The sequence below is a fragment of the Ambystoma mexicanum genome, chromosome 9 (assembly GCF_040938575.1).
Source record: "Ambystoma mexicanum isolate Mex_15411 chromosome 9, UKY_AmexF1_1, whole genome shotgun sequence".
In the NCBI taxonomy this organism is placed as follows: Eukaryota; Metazoa; Chordata; class Amphibia; order Caudata; family Ambystomatidae; genus Ambystoma; species Ambystoma mexicanum.
In genome coordinates, this window is record NC_090931.1 from 626,975,221 (window position 1) to 626,993,878 (window position 18,658).

General features: G+C 47.5%; 1 protein-coding gene across 2 annotated transcripts in view; it reads right to left on the reverse strand.

Annotated features, from left to right (window-relative positions):
• Positions 1-14,131: 14,131 nt before the first annotated feature.
• Positions 14,132-18,658, reverse strand: part of NEK8 (NIMA related kinase 8) — a 271,322-nt gene continuing 266,795 nt past the window's right edge. The window contains exon 15 of one of the 2 annotated variants that reach the window (XM_069615313.1): positions 14,132-15,163. In XM_069615313.1, coding sequence (XP_069471414.1) covers positions 15,141-15,163 — 23 coding nt within the window. In that variant the 3' untranslated portion in view covers positions 14,132-15,140. Of the gene's footprint in view, positions 15,167-18,658 lie in introns of both variants that reach the window. The other variant, XM_069615312.1, reaches the window with a different exon arrangement.

The window sequence follows — 18,658 nt, forward strand, 5'->3', positions numbered from 1 at the left end:
CTATCCACTTGCGCTTGTCCTGTCTTCCCCCACCCACTCCCTCCTATTCTATGGTGCTCTCTATCTCACCAATCTTTTCTAACTGCTTCTCCATTGACTATCCTGCTCTCCTCACTAAATCTGGTAGGAAAAAGTTTAAAAAGGACATCCTGGTCTCCAACCCAGGCCTCCCTATCGCTGACACCTACACTAGTGCCTCCTCCAAGGAAACTCTCACTGACATCCTCTTTTTCGTGCCTTCTCCTGACCTATGGACCCTTCATATGGTCTCTGTGCTCTCTCCTTTCTCCTCTTCCCCCATTAATGGTGGCACCCGTTGGGATGTCCTCTTGGCTTCCTTCCACTCCTCTAAGGCCATCATTAATGTCTATGCTAATGGGACCGTCTTGGTCCAAGGCCCTCAGGCCAACCTTCACCTCTTCGATAGACGCTTCCCACGCCTCATCAACTTCCTCTCCTCTCCTGCTGTGCCCCCTCCTCTGTCCTCGACTAGCTTGCCTCTTCCCTCCCTCCCCACCCCCTCTCATGCTCCTTCTTCACCTCTGCAGGGCGTACCTCTGATCTGTACCCCTCCCCGGAAGTCCTTCAAAGATGGCAAACTTCTCCACATTGCCACTCTTAACTCTCGCTCTGCCGTCAAACATTCCTCTGATATCTGCCGCCTTCTTGAGGAACTCGACCTTGACGTACTCGGTCTCACTGAGACATGGTTCACAGCCAGCTCTGTCACCAGCTTTGACACACTCCTACCCGACGGTTACAAGATCCTCTCTGTGCCCAGGCCCAACCGTGCGGGGGGAGGTGTGGCCCTTATCTTCCCTGAGTGGATTCCTGCCACTGTTACTCCCATGCAGACCTACTCCTCTTTTGAATGTCTTGTCTGCCGACTCTCTCTCTCTCCTAGCCATTCCCTTACCGTGGCTACTATCTATCGGCCACCTGGTCAAATTTCCTCCTTCCTCTCCGAGTGGGCGGACCTCTCCTCCTCACTCCTGTCCTCAACCACTCAACTCCTCTTTCTTGGAGACTTCAACATCCACCTGGATGCCTCCTGTCCCCCCTCTGGACTCTTTCGCAACCTCTGCGACTCTCTCTCACTCTCTATTCTCCCGTCTGGGCCGACTCATTCTGCAGGGCACACTCTTGATGCCCTGATCTCCTCTGACCTTCCCCTCTCTGTCCCTCTCTCCACTCCTCTCTCCTGGAGCGATCACTTTCTCCTCTCCTCCCACCTCACCCTCCCTACCCCACAGGCAAAGCCACCCCCATCACTGCCACCTTCCTTCTCGGTCATCCGACCCATGAAGCGCGTGTCAGTTGAGGCTTTCGCTGCCACCTTCTTGCCCTCTCCTCCCCCTTCGGCTGACTCCCACCCTGACACAGCCCTCTCCACTCTCCACTCTGCTATATCTGATACTCTTGATATCCTTGCCCCTGTCATGAGAATCCGCCTGAAGCCCAAAGCCAAATGTAACTCCTGGTATGACTCGGATCTCGTCACCCTTAAGCGCAAGTGCAGGGTGGCAGAGAGGAAATGGCGTGCTTCATGTTCATCCTCTGACAAACTGGCCTGTCGCTTGCTCCAAAGGCAATACCGGCTCTCCGTTCTCACCAAGAAGAGAGCCCTTATCCAAGCCTGCATCTCTGCGGCATCTAACAATTCGGCCAAACTCTTTAAAATCTGCAAGGAGCTGGCCAACCCTGCTGCAGTCTCTACCTCTCCTGTCCCCTCCCAGGCCCTCTGCACGGCACTGGCCTCTCACTTCATTTCAAAAACTCAGGACATCCTGTCTTCACTCTCCTCCTATAACCTCCCTCCCTCTATTCCCTGCCCTTCCTCTGGCTCTTCTGCAGCCACCCCTCCTCTCTCCTTCTCTTCCTTTCCCCTTTTTTCTGCTGACGAGGTTTCAAGACAAGTCCGATCTATGAAAGTCTCATCAAAACAGGTCCACCCCTGTTCCTCCAAAACTATCAAGGACCACATTGACTCCTTGGCTCCTGCCCTTGCTGACTTCTGCAATCACTCCTTCGCCTCTGGAGTCTTCCCATCCCCTCTCAAGCACTCCCTTGTGCACCCCATTCTTAAGAAACCCTCTTCTGACCCTTCCTGCCCAGCTAACTATCGCCCAATCTCTATCACTCCCTTCCTGGGCAAGCTCCTGGAGAAACTGGCCATCTCCCAGCTTAATCTCCATGCTGAATGTGTTGGTAGTCTTCATGACCATCAGTCTGGCTTCAGAGCTGCCAGAAGCACGGAAACAGCTCTCCTGAACATCCGTGAGGACCTGCTCTCGAACCTTGACTCTAACATTCCATGTGTTCTCATTTTGCTTGATCTCTCTTCTGCCTTTGATACTGTCAACCATACCATCCTGCTCAACCGTCTCCGTGATAACCTCGGTATCACTGGTCAGGCTCTGGCGTGGCTGACCTCTTTCCTCTCAAATCGACCCTCCCAGGTCCAACTGGGGTCTTTCCTCTCTGACATCTTCTTCTCTACCTGTGGTGTCCCCCCGGGATCTAACCTCTCTCCCTGGCTGTTCAACCAGTATCTGGCACTTCTCGCCCACCACATCGCCGCTCTCTGCCCCTACTTTCAGTGCTATGCGGATGATACCCAACTCATTTTCAGGCTACCCTCGGCCTCCTCTTCTCCTTCCCTCATCTCTGACTGTCTCTCTGCTATCCAGGAATGGTGTGCCGCCAACGACCTCTGCCTTAATGCCAGTAAGATTCTACTCATCGGCACTCCCACTCCCTCCTTCCCTGCTGCTCTCTGGCCGGCCTCTCTGGGCCCTCTTCCTACTCCTACCTGCAAGGCAAAAAACCTTGGGGTCATCTTCGACTCCACACTCTCCTTCTCTCCTCACATATCCGACGTATCTAAGAAGTCACACTACCAGCTTCACCTCCTCAGAAGTATCCTTCCTTTCCTCTCCTTCCCCCAGAAGCTCACTGTCTCTAGAGCCCTGGTTCTCTCTAAGCTGGACTACTGTAACAGCCTCTATCTTAATCTGCCCGCCTCTACTCTCCGCCCTTTGCAACTCATCCAGAACAGGACTGCAAGACTTGTCCTTGGCCTCAAGCCCAGGGACCGTATCTCTCCAGGACTGAAATCACTACACTGGCTCCCAGTGACTGCGAGGATCAAGTTCAAAACCCTCTGCATTGTCCACAAGGCCGTCTGGGGCCTTGGGCCAAAATACCTTCAACTCTCTCTTCCTAAATATCTTCCTTCTCGAGCTCTTCGCTCATCCGCCTCCAACTCCCTCAGGGTCAGCCGCTTCTCCAAACAACGAGTTGGGGGCAGATCTCTTTCCACTGCAGGGGCCTCCCTCTGGAACAGCCTTCCTACCTCCCTGAAACTTGAGGAGAACCACCTCCGGTTCCGGAAGCACCTCAAAACCTTCCTCTTTGCCTCCGCTTTCTCTCCCCCTCTCCCCTGCTAATACTACTGAAACTGCACTGAATCTGCAACTGGGCCATTCACCGTTCTCGGCCCAGCCACTCTCCCCTGCACTGCCTCCACGGCAACCCCTGCACTACGGGACTGTGTCTGTATCCATACAGCCCCCCTTCACTTACCTCGCACTTGCCACCAGCTGGCCCTTGTTATTTATCCTGTATGCTGTATGCTTATAACCCTGTACTGCACTTTCCCCTCTCCCTTTCCCCCATGCACTTTTCCCTTCCCCTCTACCCTTGCACTTGCGCGATCTGAATGACACCTGGCCTAGTAAGATCGTTGTCTGTCTCCCCTTGTTCCCCCCCCCTGCCTCGTCGCGCCTTGAAACACTTGTGTATAGGCGCGTTACAAATGCCTTATCATATCATATCACATATAGCATAGATAGTGAATGAAGATTAGAAGCTTCTAGGAAGGTGTCAGACTGAGATTAAAAGGGTATATATTTCAAGTAGTGTTTCTATTGAAGAGCAAAGAAATAAGTGGTTGTGTGCAATATATAAATGCTCACTATTATTATAGGGGAAGTAACACTAGCCCTTGAAAGCAAGTGTGAGTCTTTTTTGAAGACCATACCCTGAGAACGAAATCACTCTGAAGGGTGACATTTTTAAAAGGTAATGGGACTGGTAATTTTAACAGATTAGGCAATATGAGATTAAGATAACACATTGGTTAGGCTTTGATGCTGGGATTCAGGCCCATTCTGCAAATTCTGCCATTTTCTTTTCCAGTTCTTACCATTAACTAAGACAATGCAATGTTATAGAAGTGACATGGAAAGTACACATATCGCATGACCCAACACGACCGTTTTTTAAAAACACATTTTTATAGAAGCGTATTATGCTAAACGGCAATGATTCTAGCTTCATTGTCTCCATCATCAAGGGAAGTATTAAAGTACTAGCAGTCTAACTGATGTGATCTTAAAACGATTTTATCTGGACTTCTCTTTTGTATTTTAAAGCTTTAAATATGCTAATCACAAAGGTTTGTGAAATTGTTATTTATAAATGTGCAGATAAACCTTTGAATTGGACAAAAAAGAGAAATGTTTTTTCTGTCAAATGAGCAGAACTTAAAATGTGCTTGCCAGGGGCCTGCAATATCTGGTTACTTTCTTCTGTGTAGGACCCCTCCCACTCAAATGGCCTATTTAAAAGGAAAGATCAGGTAATGGGCTAAACAATGCCACCAGCATGTGAGAAGGCAAACATTTTTTCACAGAAGACAGCACAGTACTATCAGTGATATAAGATGATTTGTCCAGGATCACTGTATCATCTGCTAACAAAGCCAGGACACGAGAATGAATGCCTTGGTTTCACAGTCTTGAATATGGTTACCTAATCACCTCTCCAGACTAACACTTAACTTATGCTCATCATTAGGGGTGGCTGCCTAGGTTTCTGAAGAAACCGATTTCTAATTTCTAGACTGTCACCAAACGGGTGCTTTTTGTTTTTATAGCAACTGCTATCTGATGCAGTTACATTGCCGATAACAGCACCTGCTGTGCTTCAAAACAAAGTACATACACATGCAGGTTTATTGACGTCAGACATAGAAAAGGCTAAGTCGGCCTCACTGGAATTGGTTTTGTAATCTTGCATATGAACACAGACATCTCAGCAATGAGTGCTTAACACACTAAGCTACCATCTGAACCATTGCAGCTCTCAAATGTATCAATATGCATTTCAACTTTGGCTGATGCACATGATCAACAGGGTCCCCACAGAAAGGTGAGAATGCTACAGGAGGTGTGCTATAGTGAAACCGCAAACTATGTATACTACTGTGAACACAGAAAGCAATAAAGGGTGAATTAATCAGAGCAGAACGTTCTCATCAACAAAGGACAGACAATAGGTTTAACTTCAGCAGCATGCCTTAAAATATCCCAGCGTGTCCCATTTATTCTTGGTCAACAATGGAAACTGACTTCAAAAGATCATGCAGCCTTGTGGGGCCCCCTCCAAGGTGAGGGCCTGGGGCAAGTGCCCCTTTTGCCCTCCCATAAAGACGTCTCTGCTTCGTCCCCCTTATATGTAAGCAGTGACGTGTGGGCGCTTCATCCTCTTAATATGTACGCAGTGATGCATGAGCGCTTCGTCCCTCTGATAAGCACGCAGTGACGCGTGCGCCCTGAGGGCTTCTTCACATTCCTACACCCCCCTGCCCCGTAGACTTCCCCATAGACCCTTCTGTTGGGCAGACCCTGTGTGGATCCCTCTGAATGTCCAGCTACCATACTCCACTAGGTACCAGTAGGGAGGCAGCTTTTGGTGCCTGGGGCAGAGGGGGTGGCCAATAGGGCACCAGCGGGGGGCTGTGGGGTGCATCCTCCTCATACTTCCACATACTCTGCCACTGGTACCTCCAAGTAACTGTCACGACTCCAAATTCAGTAGCCCACGTACACTCATCTGCCCCGGGGTTTTCCCAGTTTACACACTCATACACCTCAGGGTTTTCCCAGTCTGGTAAACTATTATCACATTGTCATGCCACACCATTGAAACACAGAGAGGGATTGAGCTGGACCCAAGCATGGCACTCTTGGCACCATCTACTGCATCCAGCAGTAGATTGACCACCCAACATGGAGGAATCCCATTGTGCGCACATTCGGAAGCAGCGGTCTAGCCTCTGGGTGTGGCTGGGTATTTAAGCCACACCCAGGCGTGCCGCCCCGCTTCGCGTTTCTCTGCCCGTTGCAGCTGGATGCTCACCGTTGTCTCCGAGATTTATTGGTCTCCGCTCGTGAACTCCAGGCATATAGAATCATCCCATCCCTGCTCCTGTGTCGGAAGAAAACTCACCTGCTTCGTGTCAGCGTTCCACGCCGGCTCCTACATTCATCCGAGTACTCGGGAACTTGAGCAGCAGACTATTAGAATTGCCCTTATAACCACAACATTGAACTGATGAAGACAATTGCCCCTTTGAGTGCATAAAACTCTACGGGAGACGTTACGACCCGCTTGAGTGAGGCAAACTCAAGAAAAGCAGACTGGATATAAACCCTAAGAGTGTCAGACAGAGAAAGATTCCACAGACACCATCATTACCAATGTAGTAACTGGTTGCGTCAGAAATTGCGCCCCTGCTTTAACAGCAGGATGGAGAGCCACCTACATTAACACACAAGGTGAGCCGCATACCTTAATCCGGGGGGGGGAGGGGGCACAGGGCTGGGAGGGTGAGAGTACTTACCAGCCCCCACACACACACACACCTTAACCTACTGTATTCTCGGCCTTTCCTCAGATTCAGTGTTCCTGCAGAAGAAGTCAGGGAGATAACGCCCCGCAGAGGTTCCTGGTGCTCCTGCAGAGTTAAGGTGAGCGTGACAGTATCACCTTCTGTCATGGCCACCATCCTGCTGACATTCACTCCGATCCCACCGCGAGCATGCTCTATAGACGAGATCTGTCACTCACCCTCTGTGAATCCAAAGACTAGTCGAGCCTCTAACCTCAAAAACTACCATGCCCTCAACCAACCACCATCCATTTTTCACACCCTCTTTTCCCCCACACTTCCTCAGATACCGCACTAGCCACCATTTACTACCACACACCTTCTCAGGATGTAGAGCTGCCCCACTCTCCACTGCCTGGATGTTATGAGGGCTTTCCCGAGGCACCACTCTGATCTAGCTAAGCTTTGGATTCCTTCAGCTGTCCTGAAGCTCACCTATCCTAGCATTGAGGGAAGTGGGGCAGCAGAAATATTGTGTAACAATATACTTTGTCGGCACAAAGTTATTTAGCAATTAGTACTTGTATTATGTGGTTACCAGAGTAAGTGAGACTGTAACATTACTAGAAAGCTGCAGGTATGCAAATAACTCTAAAGACGTCTCTGTTTATAGTGGGAAGGTTCTTCGGCGGTGCATTCCCAAGTATGCCTGCTAGATTGGGCTGTTAATTAGTGCTAGTCTTTGGCACTTGGCAATGGGTGCTTGTGCCCAGTGCTAGAGGTATGCCAAATGCTTTCCTGTGGGCCAATGCTGTTCTATGGGGAAAAGGTTCAAGTAACCTTCGTCTGTTCTAAGTTGTTTCCGGCTGCAGCCAGGTTGTAGACACCAATGCTTTTCATTGACCCAATGCTATCTCCTCGGCCGAGATTGTTCTAGAGTGACCCCCAATCAGTCAGACGCTCTGGCAATTTCTGAAAGGCTGAAGAATCTGGGGTGAAGGCAAACAGTGAGGAAGAGGTGAAGGAAGAATAAAGAAGGAGTCTGCAGCTACTGGAACCACCGGGGCCGATCAGGTCCAAGAGAACCAATGCTCCGGTGCAGGGCTCGGTGAAATGTCTCTCAATGCGCCAACATTTCTCCGTTGTTACCTTTGTACTTTGTCTTGCTGTGAAAATCCCAGCTGCGATTACCTGAGCTGGTGCACTTTTGCTTCTGGTTCCTGGTGTCTTCACCTAGGTGTCTCCGTTCTACATCCACCCCTCCCACACCCCGATGGAAAACACAATGCAGGGTCATCGAGGTTAGAGAATGCAGAAGCAGCCAACACAGCTGTTCCCACTGTCTAGCAAATATGGCACCACCGTAGGATCCTTGTCTGGTTTCCACAGGGGAACGTCACAACCAGCAGAGCATCACATTTATAAGGGTCTCAGATAAGGCTGTACAGAAGCAGAACTTTCACGCGACCAGCATGTCTTATACGTTTTTCCTCTTTGTGTTCTGGGATGCATCTGAGGAGATGAACATTGGAATGAAGCAGACCCGCTCTAGTTACAGGGCATTGGAAACTGAGAGGCGTTCTCAGCATCCAGTAGCAATCATGCATTTATTCCACTTGGGGCCACTCAATCACTTGTGGATCTCCACTTTTAAACTGCAGGGCTCTGATCCTGGCTTATGGGCTGTGACATGTAGTGCAACGGTAATCCCAGTGGATAACACCACCAAACATGATGTATCAAGTGTACATGTTCTACCCTTCCTTGAGTCGCCAAACTGTCTCTTTGGGGCATATCTTTACCGATGTATGCCTTTGTTGAGGTATTACAGTAGACTTCGGTAGGGGAAAAGTCGAGTTAGCAAGACTATGCTTAATTTGCAAGAATATAAGTGTCAGGGCCCACATATTTTTTAGCACACTTGTGGACACTAAGGGGGGGCAGTTCCCCACTGAGGGCAGTTTCTAGCCAACTTGGTGCCCAGGGCGTAACACTGGAATGTGCCCCCCCGAATCCCCTCAACCCACCCCCCCTCCGATTGGCACACGTCACTCCAAACTACTCCTCTGTGTCGGGTGACAAAACCCCTCCTCAAAATCCATAAATCATTGCTCTACAAATAAAGTTGGATTTATTACATTTTAATTCAAGTACTTTATAGAAGAAATCTAATGTGAAAACACAGCTGTTGCTGCCCAAGTAAATGTGTCATCTGCTCTTATGGAAGGCCTTGTCTGAATACAGTTTCAAACTCTGTACTGGCGCACACACACTGACTTGTGACCAGCCTGCCAGGGTCTGAGAACCCCCTGACCGCTCGCCCTGTGTTTCAGGAGTTCTGTTCGTACCACCTCACTTATATTTCGCAAGGGGCAATACTAGACTAACCATGTGAATTATTTTCTGATAGAAGATTATCATTCCAAGATGGACAGTCTGGTAGACATTTCTGGAATATAACAGTGATCAGAGATCTCTATTTGATAAACAAGTCTGTAATGAAAGGGTTGCATGTGTGAATCTCCAAATGCATAATAGACACGTGGCTTGGTGCTCACATCACTGTTCACAACACTCACCCTAACATTAAAATGTTTGTAACCATGAACCATACATATTCATTTTGGCAGCTTACGTTTTTGGATGCGAGTATAAAATGGCTGCAATATTAGCCATTCAAATGGTGTACAAGGGCTCTGTTGCTTCTTGTTTCTGGAGAATGCTAGATGAGAAGGGGCTGGGTCTCAGTGTGAGCATGATCAGCCCCCAACACAGAAACATATTTAGGGAATTATATGTACAGACAGGAAAGGCAATGCCCACAGGCTGTTGTGTGCTATATATATAAATACATAAAGGATACCCTACAAGGCACATCCAATAAACAATGCACAGAAAGGAGGATTATTTTGAATGAATCTCCAAGCAAGGCCTTTATTATTTTAAGCTACACACCTAGAGAATGTCTACTGCTGTGACCGCAGGTTTCAATTATATCTGGCCAGGGATTGGGACCGGGGCGGACAGGGGAACGTATAGTGTGATCAAAGCAGAGCCTATTTACCAGGACGGCTATCAGGCAGTGAAAGTAAGCAGTTTCAAAGGTCTTCGCGTGTTAATAAAATCAACAGGGCTCAAGCCGTAAAGAACATGGGCGGGTGGGGGAGCTGGCTCATTGATATACATACAGGAAGAGAACACCTTTTAAAGTTAAATCTGCAAATTTCATTCGGTTGGTCCTTTTTTAATGAAAGGAAGTGCAAAGGACAAATGAGCATTGGACTTTCAAACAATGAATGACTGAATAACTGGCCAAAAAATAACCCAAGAGAGAAGACTTTCCTATAACGTTGCCAGCAAAATATAAAAGGTGCACACCTTTTAAACAATCCAACAATCTACATTGAAATATTCTCTGTAAAGCAAAATCCCAAACACACTTTCCCTTGTGGTTTAATGCCCAGTAGCTGACTTCACGTACTTGCCATGTCGCTAACAATACATATGACTTTTTGTCAGGCTTCCTCCCATGGGTTGCGCAAGAATTTCTAGCAGCGTTGTAGGATGGCAGCTGTCGCATGGCTCTCATTCACAAATCTTCTTTCTCCCTTTCAGAATGCAGTTCCCCAGCCTTACCCTTCCGCTCTGGCAGGATCCCCGCTCTTCGATCTTTCTGACAGCTTTTCACTCTCTCCGGAACCCCTGGATTTACTCTCACATCATGATGAATATTGACAACTGACTTCAGATGCTGCACTGCTACAGGCTTAAATGGGGACACGTCACTTTAGACTACTACAATCCGAGTCCAGAATTTTAGGAGTACACTAGAACCATGCATATTGCCTTTGTTCAGTTCCACTTAGCGTTTGAATGCTGAGGCGTTAACGCAAATCTCTCTTCATGCAGCATACTAGAAGAACAAAGGCGGCCACCAGCGAAAGGTGCGCGAAACTTCCCAAAGTGGTTGCCTGAGATCAGAGAGCCTCTGACCCAGGTAACGTTACGTAGTTTCACTTAACTACGCTGGTCAGAAGAGGCAGAGGCTGCACCTGCTGCCACTACTCGCCCAGGGCAATAGCACCCCGGCCACGGCAATCGCACATATGCACCTGCTCCCCAACCCGAGAACTTTGCCTCACAGGGCAATTCTGCCCCACGCAGCTGCCGCTTCGCCAGGGCCAAGAAATGGGCCTGTCCCCACCATTGCTGCCACCACCCACAGCTGCTCCCCACAAGTGTCAACACATCTGGGGTTAAACTACACCTAGCGCCGGCTCATTGGGATCGATGGATGCTCTGGCTATCACTACTTCATAATCAATCTGAGTCTGAGACAATAAGTGCCAGTGGAGTAACTTTGCTGAAAATGTTGGGGGGACATGACATCTAAATAAAAGGGGGCCCTGCCAAATGAGTGGGACAAAATGGTGTGCCACAAAATTTGTGGGGGACAAACACCCTGCTCCACCCCTAAAATTATGCCCACTGTAATTGCCAGGCTCAGAAATAAGTGCCAGGCAAACACTGCCACAAATTAAGCAGTTTGTATGCAGAAAAAGGGACCAGGGCTACTCCATAGAGGTAGAGTAGGGACTTTCTCCCTTGTATCGTAAATGCCACACTCGGTTCTTCCTGGATCTTTCAACATAGCATCATTAACATCTCTGGCCCATCATTTCCAGGGCTGCCATTCGTGCTGCAGGTCCCCATCAGGTACAGTCATTCCGTACTCAAAGCCTAATGCTTCCTCACGGTGCATCATGTGAAACATCTCAGCTTTCACTCACCACCATAACCTTCAGCGATGCTACCACCGGCCCACATCCTACGCTCCCCTTCACTTGTCTGCCATTGCTGCCCCTCCAATCCTATGCTCTCACCTGCCACCCTTCCTTGCTTTCTCACACCTTGCAAGCCCCCCTCTCCACCACCAGTAATACACCCGCCAGGCTCCTTACACCTTTCCCTTCCTGAACCTGAATACTTAAGGGTTGTGCACGGTTTCAAACCTTAAAGTCCTCACCGCCTCCCCACATTTCTTTGGCAAACCCTATTTTTCCATCCTGAACCACCTCCTCCACACTGCCACATCTAAAAACATAGTTACTTAGTGACCCAGCACCAGCTCCAACACTGAACTCCCTATCCCATCCCACATTCCCTTTACAGCCTGTACCACACGGTTTATAGACATAATGTAGAAAAAAAAATGTCGACTTACAAAAATGTAGAAAAAAAAATGTAGAGAACAATGTCGAAAACCTATACATATAATGAAGAGTCAATTTTTAGAAAAACAAATGTCGAAAAGAAATGTCAATTAGCACTATCAATAAATAAACAAGAAGAGTATCATTTACTAGGGGGGTCCCCCCCTCAACCCCTGTCACCCAACACCCCCCAGCCACACCCCGCCCACCACCCTCTCACCCCTCATATTCAGCACATTTTAATTATATATATATTTATTTATTTATTTCAAAAAATTCTAAAAATGTAGAAAGAATTCAACATTATTGTTTTTCGACATTATTGTTTTCTAAAAAAATGTTTCGACATTTTGACTTTCTACATTATTGCATTCTACATTATGACTGACCACCGTACCACACACAACACTACTCATCCGCCTACTGACATTCACTTCTGAAATCCAGCTACATATCTATCCTGCAACCCCCCACCCCCAAACTATCTGCACCCATCAATAACTTTTCAAACTCTATATTTTCTGCCTGCAGAATCCTCATCCGCCAGGAGCTGCACTGGCTCCTCCTTCAAATGTGTGTCATGTTCAAGATAGGCTGCATCACCAACCAAGCAGTCGGAACCAAAACACCATTCTTCCTGGCTGAGTAACTCACCATCTCCGTAGGTGAACAGGCCACAAGAAGCCACATCAGCGGATAGGTCCCCAGTACCTGCAAGAGGGAAAACAAACAGGAAATGCACCCTGTCTTGGGAACAAGTTGCAAAAGTAGGTCAGGCTGGCCCTCACCAGGCTACCCATCAGGAAGGCCCTAAACCTCAAAGAAAATCTCACCATTCGCTGCTCGCCATACTCAACCCTACTTTTCCCAAATCCATATCCCTCAGCAATCTCTGCTACCACGACACCCTAATTGTAACCCCCCGGGTGCGCCCACTATGTACAGCTCTCAGTTTCTTGCCCACCGTGTTTGTGATACATACATACAAGCCTACAGCACCTTTATTTGTCCATGACACCTACCACTGTTCCATTCTCAAATGTTCCTTCTACACCATGCATCCAAATACTTTCAAATATTCTTGGCTGGCTCCCACTATTGCACTTCTCAATCCCCCCCCCACCGTGTATACCCGATAACATGACACTCATCTCAACTAACCACCACCCACAACTTTCCCTTTCGCGCAGCACCGCCATCTTCCAGAAAGACAACCACCACGTCTAAGGACTCCTTGATAAATCTGACCAGATTGCTAAGAAACGAATTTGTTTATTCGCCAGATGCACCTATACTTCCTATTCTTTAGGCACTTGCCAATGCTGTAAAGTGACTTTATAACAGCACCAAAGAAATGTATAAATATGTACAAAAATAATATTCTGTTAAAAAACGTGAATTCTTAGAAAAAATGTAAAAAATTGTGAAGGAACAGTTTATTAAGAACACACTGATGTCAAAGTAACTTATTAATACAACAGATGTGTATGTTCATAACTTCTTGAATGTGTAAACGCCTTGATAAAGTCAGAGAAACATTTGCACGTGCCGCCATCAGGTTAAATGTTGGTTCAGAAGTAGGGTTCTAATAAGGCCTAACCGTTACTTAGGACTAAAATATGATAGCAAATGACTCTAGATGGACACTGAATAAATCTACTTTTACAACAAAACAAAATCTTTAAGAAAAAACTTTTTATATACCTGCCACAGTACTTCACCTAACTATATCCACAATGCTCTTATATTCAGACTGACTAGAGCGAATATCAGTCTTAGCTAGGCTACTGCAGCAAGGACACACATACAACCTCCAGACCTATCCAATTCACTCTAGAGCGGCACACGGGCATACTATTGGCTTCTTCCCTTTCCAAAACATTCCCTTTCTGCCTGCTGGTCTGCCTCTAGCAAACCGCCCCACGCGACTTCTCTTCACCCATCACAAATGGGCTCCCAGCTCCAGCCACTCCTCAGACTCTGCAACGCTATCCAAGTCACGCTCTATTCCCTCATCACCACTCTCAGCCGCTTCATGTGGGTCCCTAGTCTGCTCCCGCCTCTATTAATGTTGCTTAAAAAGTGGGTAGATACAGCTTCACATAACAGGATCGATGGTGAGACACCTGGAAGCAACGGTCTTGATTGCTTTGCGGCAAGCCTGTGTTTAAGGGAACACACGTAGAATAATCCAACTACATGAGCTGGCATTTCAAGAATATCAGGTTCACATATTCTGGTGTCAAATTATTAAAACAGTCTTTATTGCATCAGATGGTTTGTTAGCACTGTCTCGTGAAATGTATATGGCACTACAGAGGGCACACGCCAGGCAGTGGTCTTATCTGGCACTGCATCCATCCCTGCAACCCTGGATGGAGACCCTGCACATCAGGAAGTAGTGGAGCAGGAAAGGGAAAGCAGCAGGGTTCTGAGGAATCAAAGCACATTTTCAAGTGCCCAGGCGTTCTGCTTCCTGTGCAGGGAATAATGCCGACCCCACATTCGTCCAGCTCAAAAGCACAGCTATTCTGGCACAAGAAAGCCAATCTTTGTGTGTCCAGGCTCTCGGCTTCCTGTCTTAGGCATGGCACAGACTTCACGATAGCCCGAGCGAAAATCACGCTGAAAGGAACATTGTCACGTGTCCAGGCGTTCTGTTTCCTGCTAATGGGGATGGAGAAAGGCCAGTCTTGGCGCACTGAAGCACGAGCCAATCCAAGAGAAAAGCACAAATTATCCACTGAGCAGTCACTCAAACTCTCCCAGACATGTTTCAGTCTCTTTGGACCTCATCAGAATAGTATATTCTGGATTGGAACACGAGAAGAGATGGTCAAATATTCCATTCAAAGAGTGATTGCTTACTGACAGTCAGTTCCGGGGAGTAACACAACACTTCAAACTGGTATCGGGGACCAAGACATTGCGAATCAAGTAGTGTTGCATCTAAGAGAGAGATGAATCCCAGCAAGCAGTGAGACATATCCGGTAGACAGCAGCGTCTGCTTTGTCTTGACTGTATAGCTTAGGGAGACTCCTTTAACTTCAAGCTCTGCTGTACACTTCTATCCGCTCTTCCTAGTGGTCAGTGTTTAGTACATCTCCAGGAATCAATGTCAGCAACCAAAGCACTGAACTGTGTCTTGGAGCGCCGTGAGTCCGATCGGGAATATACTGTGGACCCTTATCAAGGATGCAATCCGATGGCAATCTTGAACATACAAAGCTGTACACGGTGGCGCATCCTCTCACACTGGGGCTTCTTCTGCTGCTGCTGAAAGGAAAATTAAATGTAATCAAAGAAATGATTAAATCAAAACTCAAATCTGGGAAACCAAGGCGAAAAAGCCTGAAGCTCCCTGAGCAAGCCTCAAAGGTTTCATGAAAAGGAAGTCTTCAAAAGACACAAATTAGCAGGTTCAAAAGCGAGAAAAATGTCAACTGTCCAAACTAGATTCAAAGTCACAGTCTACTTCCTCATAGAAGGGACGTTCCCTCAATTCCTTTGTCATAAAATCCTTAACAGTTTAAAGAAAACAGAGCAACAACTCTCCCAATCTCATCTCGTACTTTAGAGATGGCACATAACTGTATCTTAACTGTGGCCAACCTGAGATGTTACCAAGTTAGGTGCAGGCACTACTATGATTAAAATGTAATCCTAGCAGGAAAAATTGACACATTCACCCAGATGAAAACATTCTTCCATACTTAACGACAGATGTTCCTGATGGCATGCGTCTAGTTATACTGATCACCCACAGGCATCAGATGGGAGGCATACAATTGCATTCTCTCTGCTCCTTCCCATGCCGGGCACATAAAGGCAGATGCACACAGAGGGTTCAGAGAAGTGCAGTAGAAGTATGCCCGATAGTCAATACATCTGGAGGGGAAATTCGACACCGTCATTCCGGATCCATGCCGATTGGACACCAAACAATGATATTGCACTTTTGTCTGAAAAAACAATAGTTACTTTCAAACGAGCCAATAGTTACAATACTTTCTTTCAAAGGGGGCAATAGTTAATCCCATGGTACTAAACACCTTCTTGCTCTGAACTGGAATCCGAAGAACCAGGTGCCTACTTGTGAGTTAGAAGGCTGAACTGCAGATTCTTTTTGGGCGTCGTCCTATTATTATAATTATAATTGTTCTTTTATAACACGCTTAATACCGGGGACCAGTTTCTAAGCGCGAGCATGGGATTTGAACCTGTGTTGCTATGTATGCGTTGTCCTGCTTCCAAGACAAACGCATTGCCCCTGAGCCATCCTCCCGGCCCAAAGGATAACAGCAGTTGACAAATGCCACTCAGAGCTATGCCAAAATCCACTGGAAACTCATGTTGGGTTTGAGAAGGTCCTAACTGGTTATATGTCATCTTCGCGTGCAGAGGACGTTGAGGGTGGAGCGAGTCAACCTAACCTCTCCCAAGTAAAATGAGAGGGCACCCGAGGTTACACCAGGATGACCAGCTTCCTTGAACCACAACACGCAGAATATCAAGAGCATTTGCACTGATTGAAAGTGCCCATCCTCACATATCTTGCAATATATTGCATTGTTCCGAAGGATCAGCTTGGCGTCGTCCACGCACACCATGCAGCCCAATAGTAAGATCCTATACAAATTTCATAACCACCACCATCCCTGCGCCACCATACTCTGTGCCATCGCAATCCTCCTCTTCATACTGGATCTTAGCCAAACCTATTCCATCCCCACCTGCCCAGCTTCTCAGCACCTTACCACCCTGACTCCCTCCCAGCACACCACCTCACCCTCTTACACCACTATGCAAGAACCCCAGGGTCCACACACAACAAGCTCACTCCACATACAAAACCCTTCTGCCACATCCAGCAGAAGCACCAGACTCCAAGCACGAACTCGTACACTAGAACACACATGCCACCCCTCCTCCACCCCTTCACGCAATCTTTGTCTAGGCTTCCGATTCACCCACAAATACACCCTGCACATCAAACACCTCTCACTCCCAATCACACATCGCCCAGCCATATACTTCACCTCATCAACACACCCACCGCCGTCCATACACCCAGCCTCCTCAATACCACCAAAGCTAGACAGCCGCCTCATCTAAATTGTGCCCTCCTCAACGCTAGATCACTCACTGCTCATGCCCTGGAAATAAATGATGATCTTACCAACAACAACAGTGACCTACTAGCCACCATCGAAACCTGGCTACATGAGGCCCTGCCATCACCCTGGCACTCCCAGGAGGATACACCATCCTCAGAACAGACAGACCAGCACGCCTAGGAGGAGGAGTAGCCCTCATATTTAGAGAATCTCTCTCCCTCAGATCCATTAGCCACCCTTGGCAGAGCAACTCTGATATGCTCTCTGTCAAACTCACTGTCCCCCAACTGCACCATCAATTTAAACACGCTATACTGCCCCCGGGACTCCCATCAGACTTTCAGGGACACCTCACTCACTTACTCAGGAATAACATCAAAGGATCCACTAGGACCCTCCTCCTCGGAGACTTGAACCTAGGACTTAACAACCCGAAAGACAAAGCTGCTGCCACCCTTGCCAAAGAACTGAATGACCTAGGGTTCACAAAAGAAATCTTCACCCCCACACATAACAAAGGCTGCACCCTCGATTGGGTCGCTGACCATAACTGTCTCACCACCATCACCTCTAACACTGCCCTACTTTGGACCGACCACAACCTAATTGAATTCACCTTACCCACCACGCCCAGTTCTAAGAAATCCGCACCTGCACCTCCCACACTAGCTAGAAGCTCTAATCAGACAATCTACGCCCGCATCTAAACATCTCAGCACTTGCCCACCCTTTCTCAGATGATCCCAACACCTTAGCAAACATCTACAAAGACACTCTATCCAATGCGATTAACACCATAGCGCCGCTGGGAAACAAAAAAGGAACAAAGACTCTCCATTTAAACTCCTGGTTCACAGAGGAATTACAATCCATGCACTTTTGTAAAAGAGATGCTTTAAAAAACTGGCAAATTAACCTTTGCGACAACACTAAGAACTGCTTCAACCTCATCTCCAAACAATACAAAGAGGCCATCACTAAAGCGAAAGCCAACGCCTTCAATACCCGTATCACTAATGCAAACTCGCAATCCAAAGAAATCTTTGCGATATTTAAGAAACTCTCCTCCCCCCTAACACACCAGATGAGATCATCAAAGATGAAGCCTGGTGTGCTAGTATCCAGGCTGCCATGCGGAATAAAATCAATCCTCTGCAAAAAAAAATGAAGGACCACCACAATGCTCTTCCCACTCTCTCAGGTATCAATCTGCCTCAATCCACTCCTTCTCCCAACAAAGCGCTCTTCTCCTTTAGGGACATCTCCGAGCTTGAAGTCATCAAAATCCTCAAAAACTTAAAACCTTCAATGTGTAAAGGAGATATATTCCCTCTGAAGCTCATCAAGGACTGCGCTGACAGCCTTGCCCCTCATCTAACAGCCTTCATCAATGCCTCTTTCTGAAGCGGCATCATCACTGCGAGCCTCAAAGAGGCATGGGTTCGTCCACTCCTCAAAAAACCCACACTAGACCCCTCCCAACCGAACAACTACCGACCAATAACTACTGTACCCTTCCTCCTCAAGATTTTGGACAAAGCTGCCCATTGCCAAATCCAACAATCCCTTGAAGATAACTCCATCCTCGGAACAAGACAAACTGGCTTTCGCAGAAGACACGGTACTGAAACTGCCTTAGTAGATCTAAAAA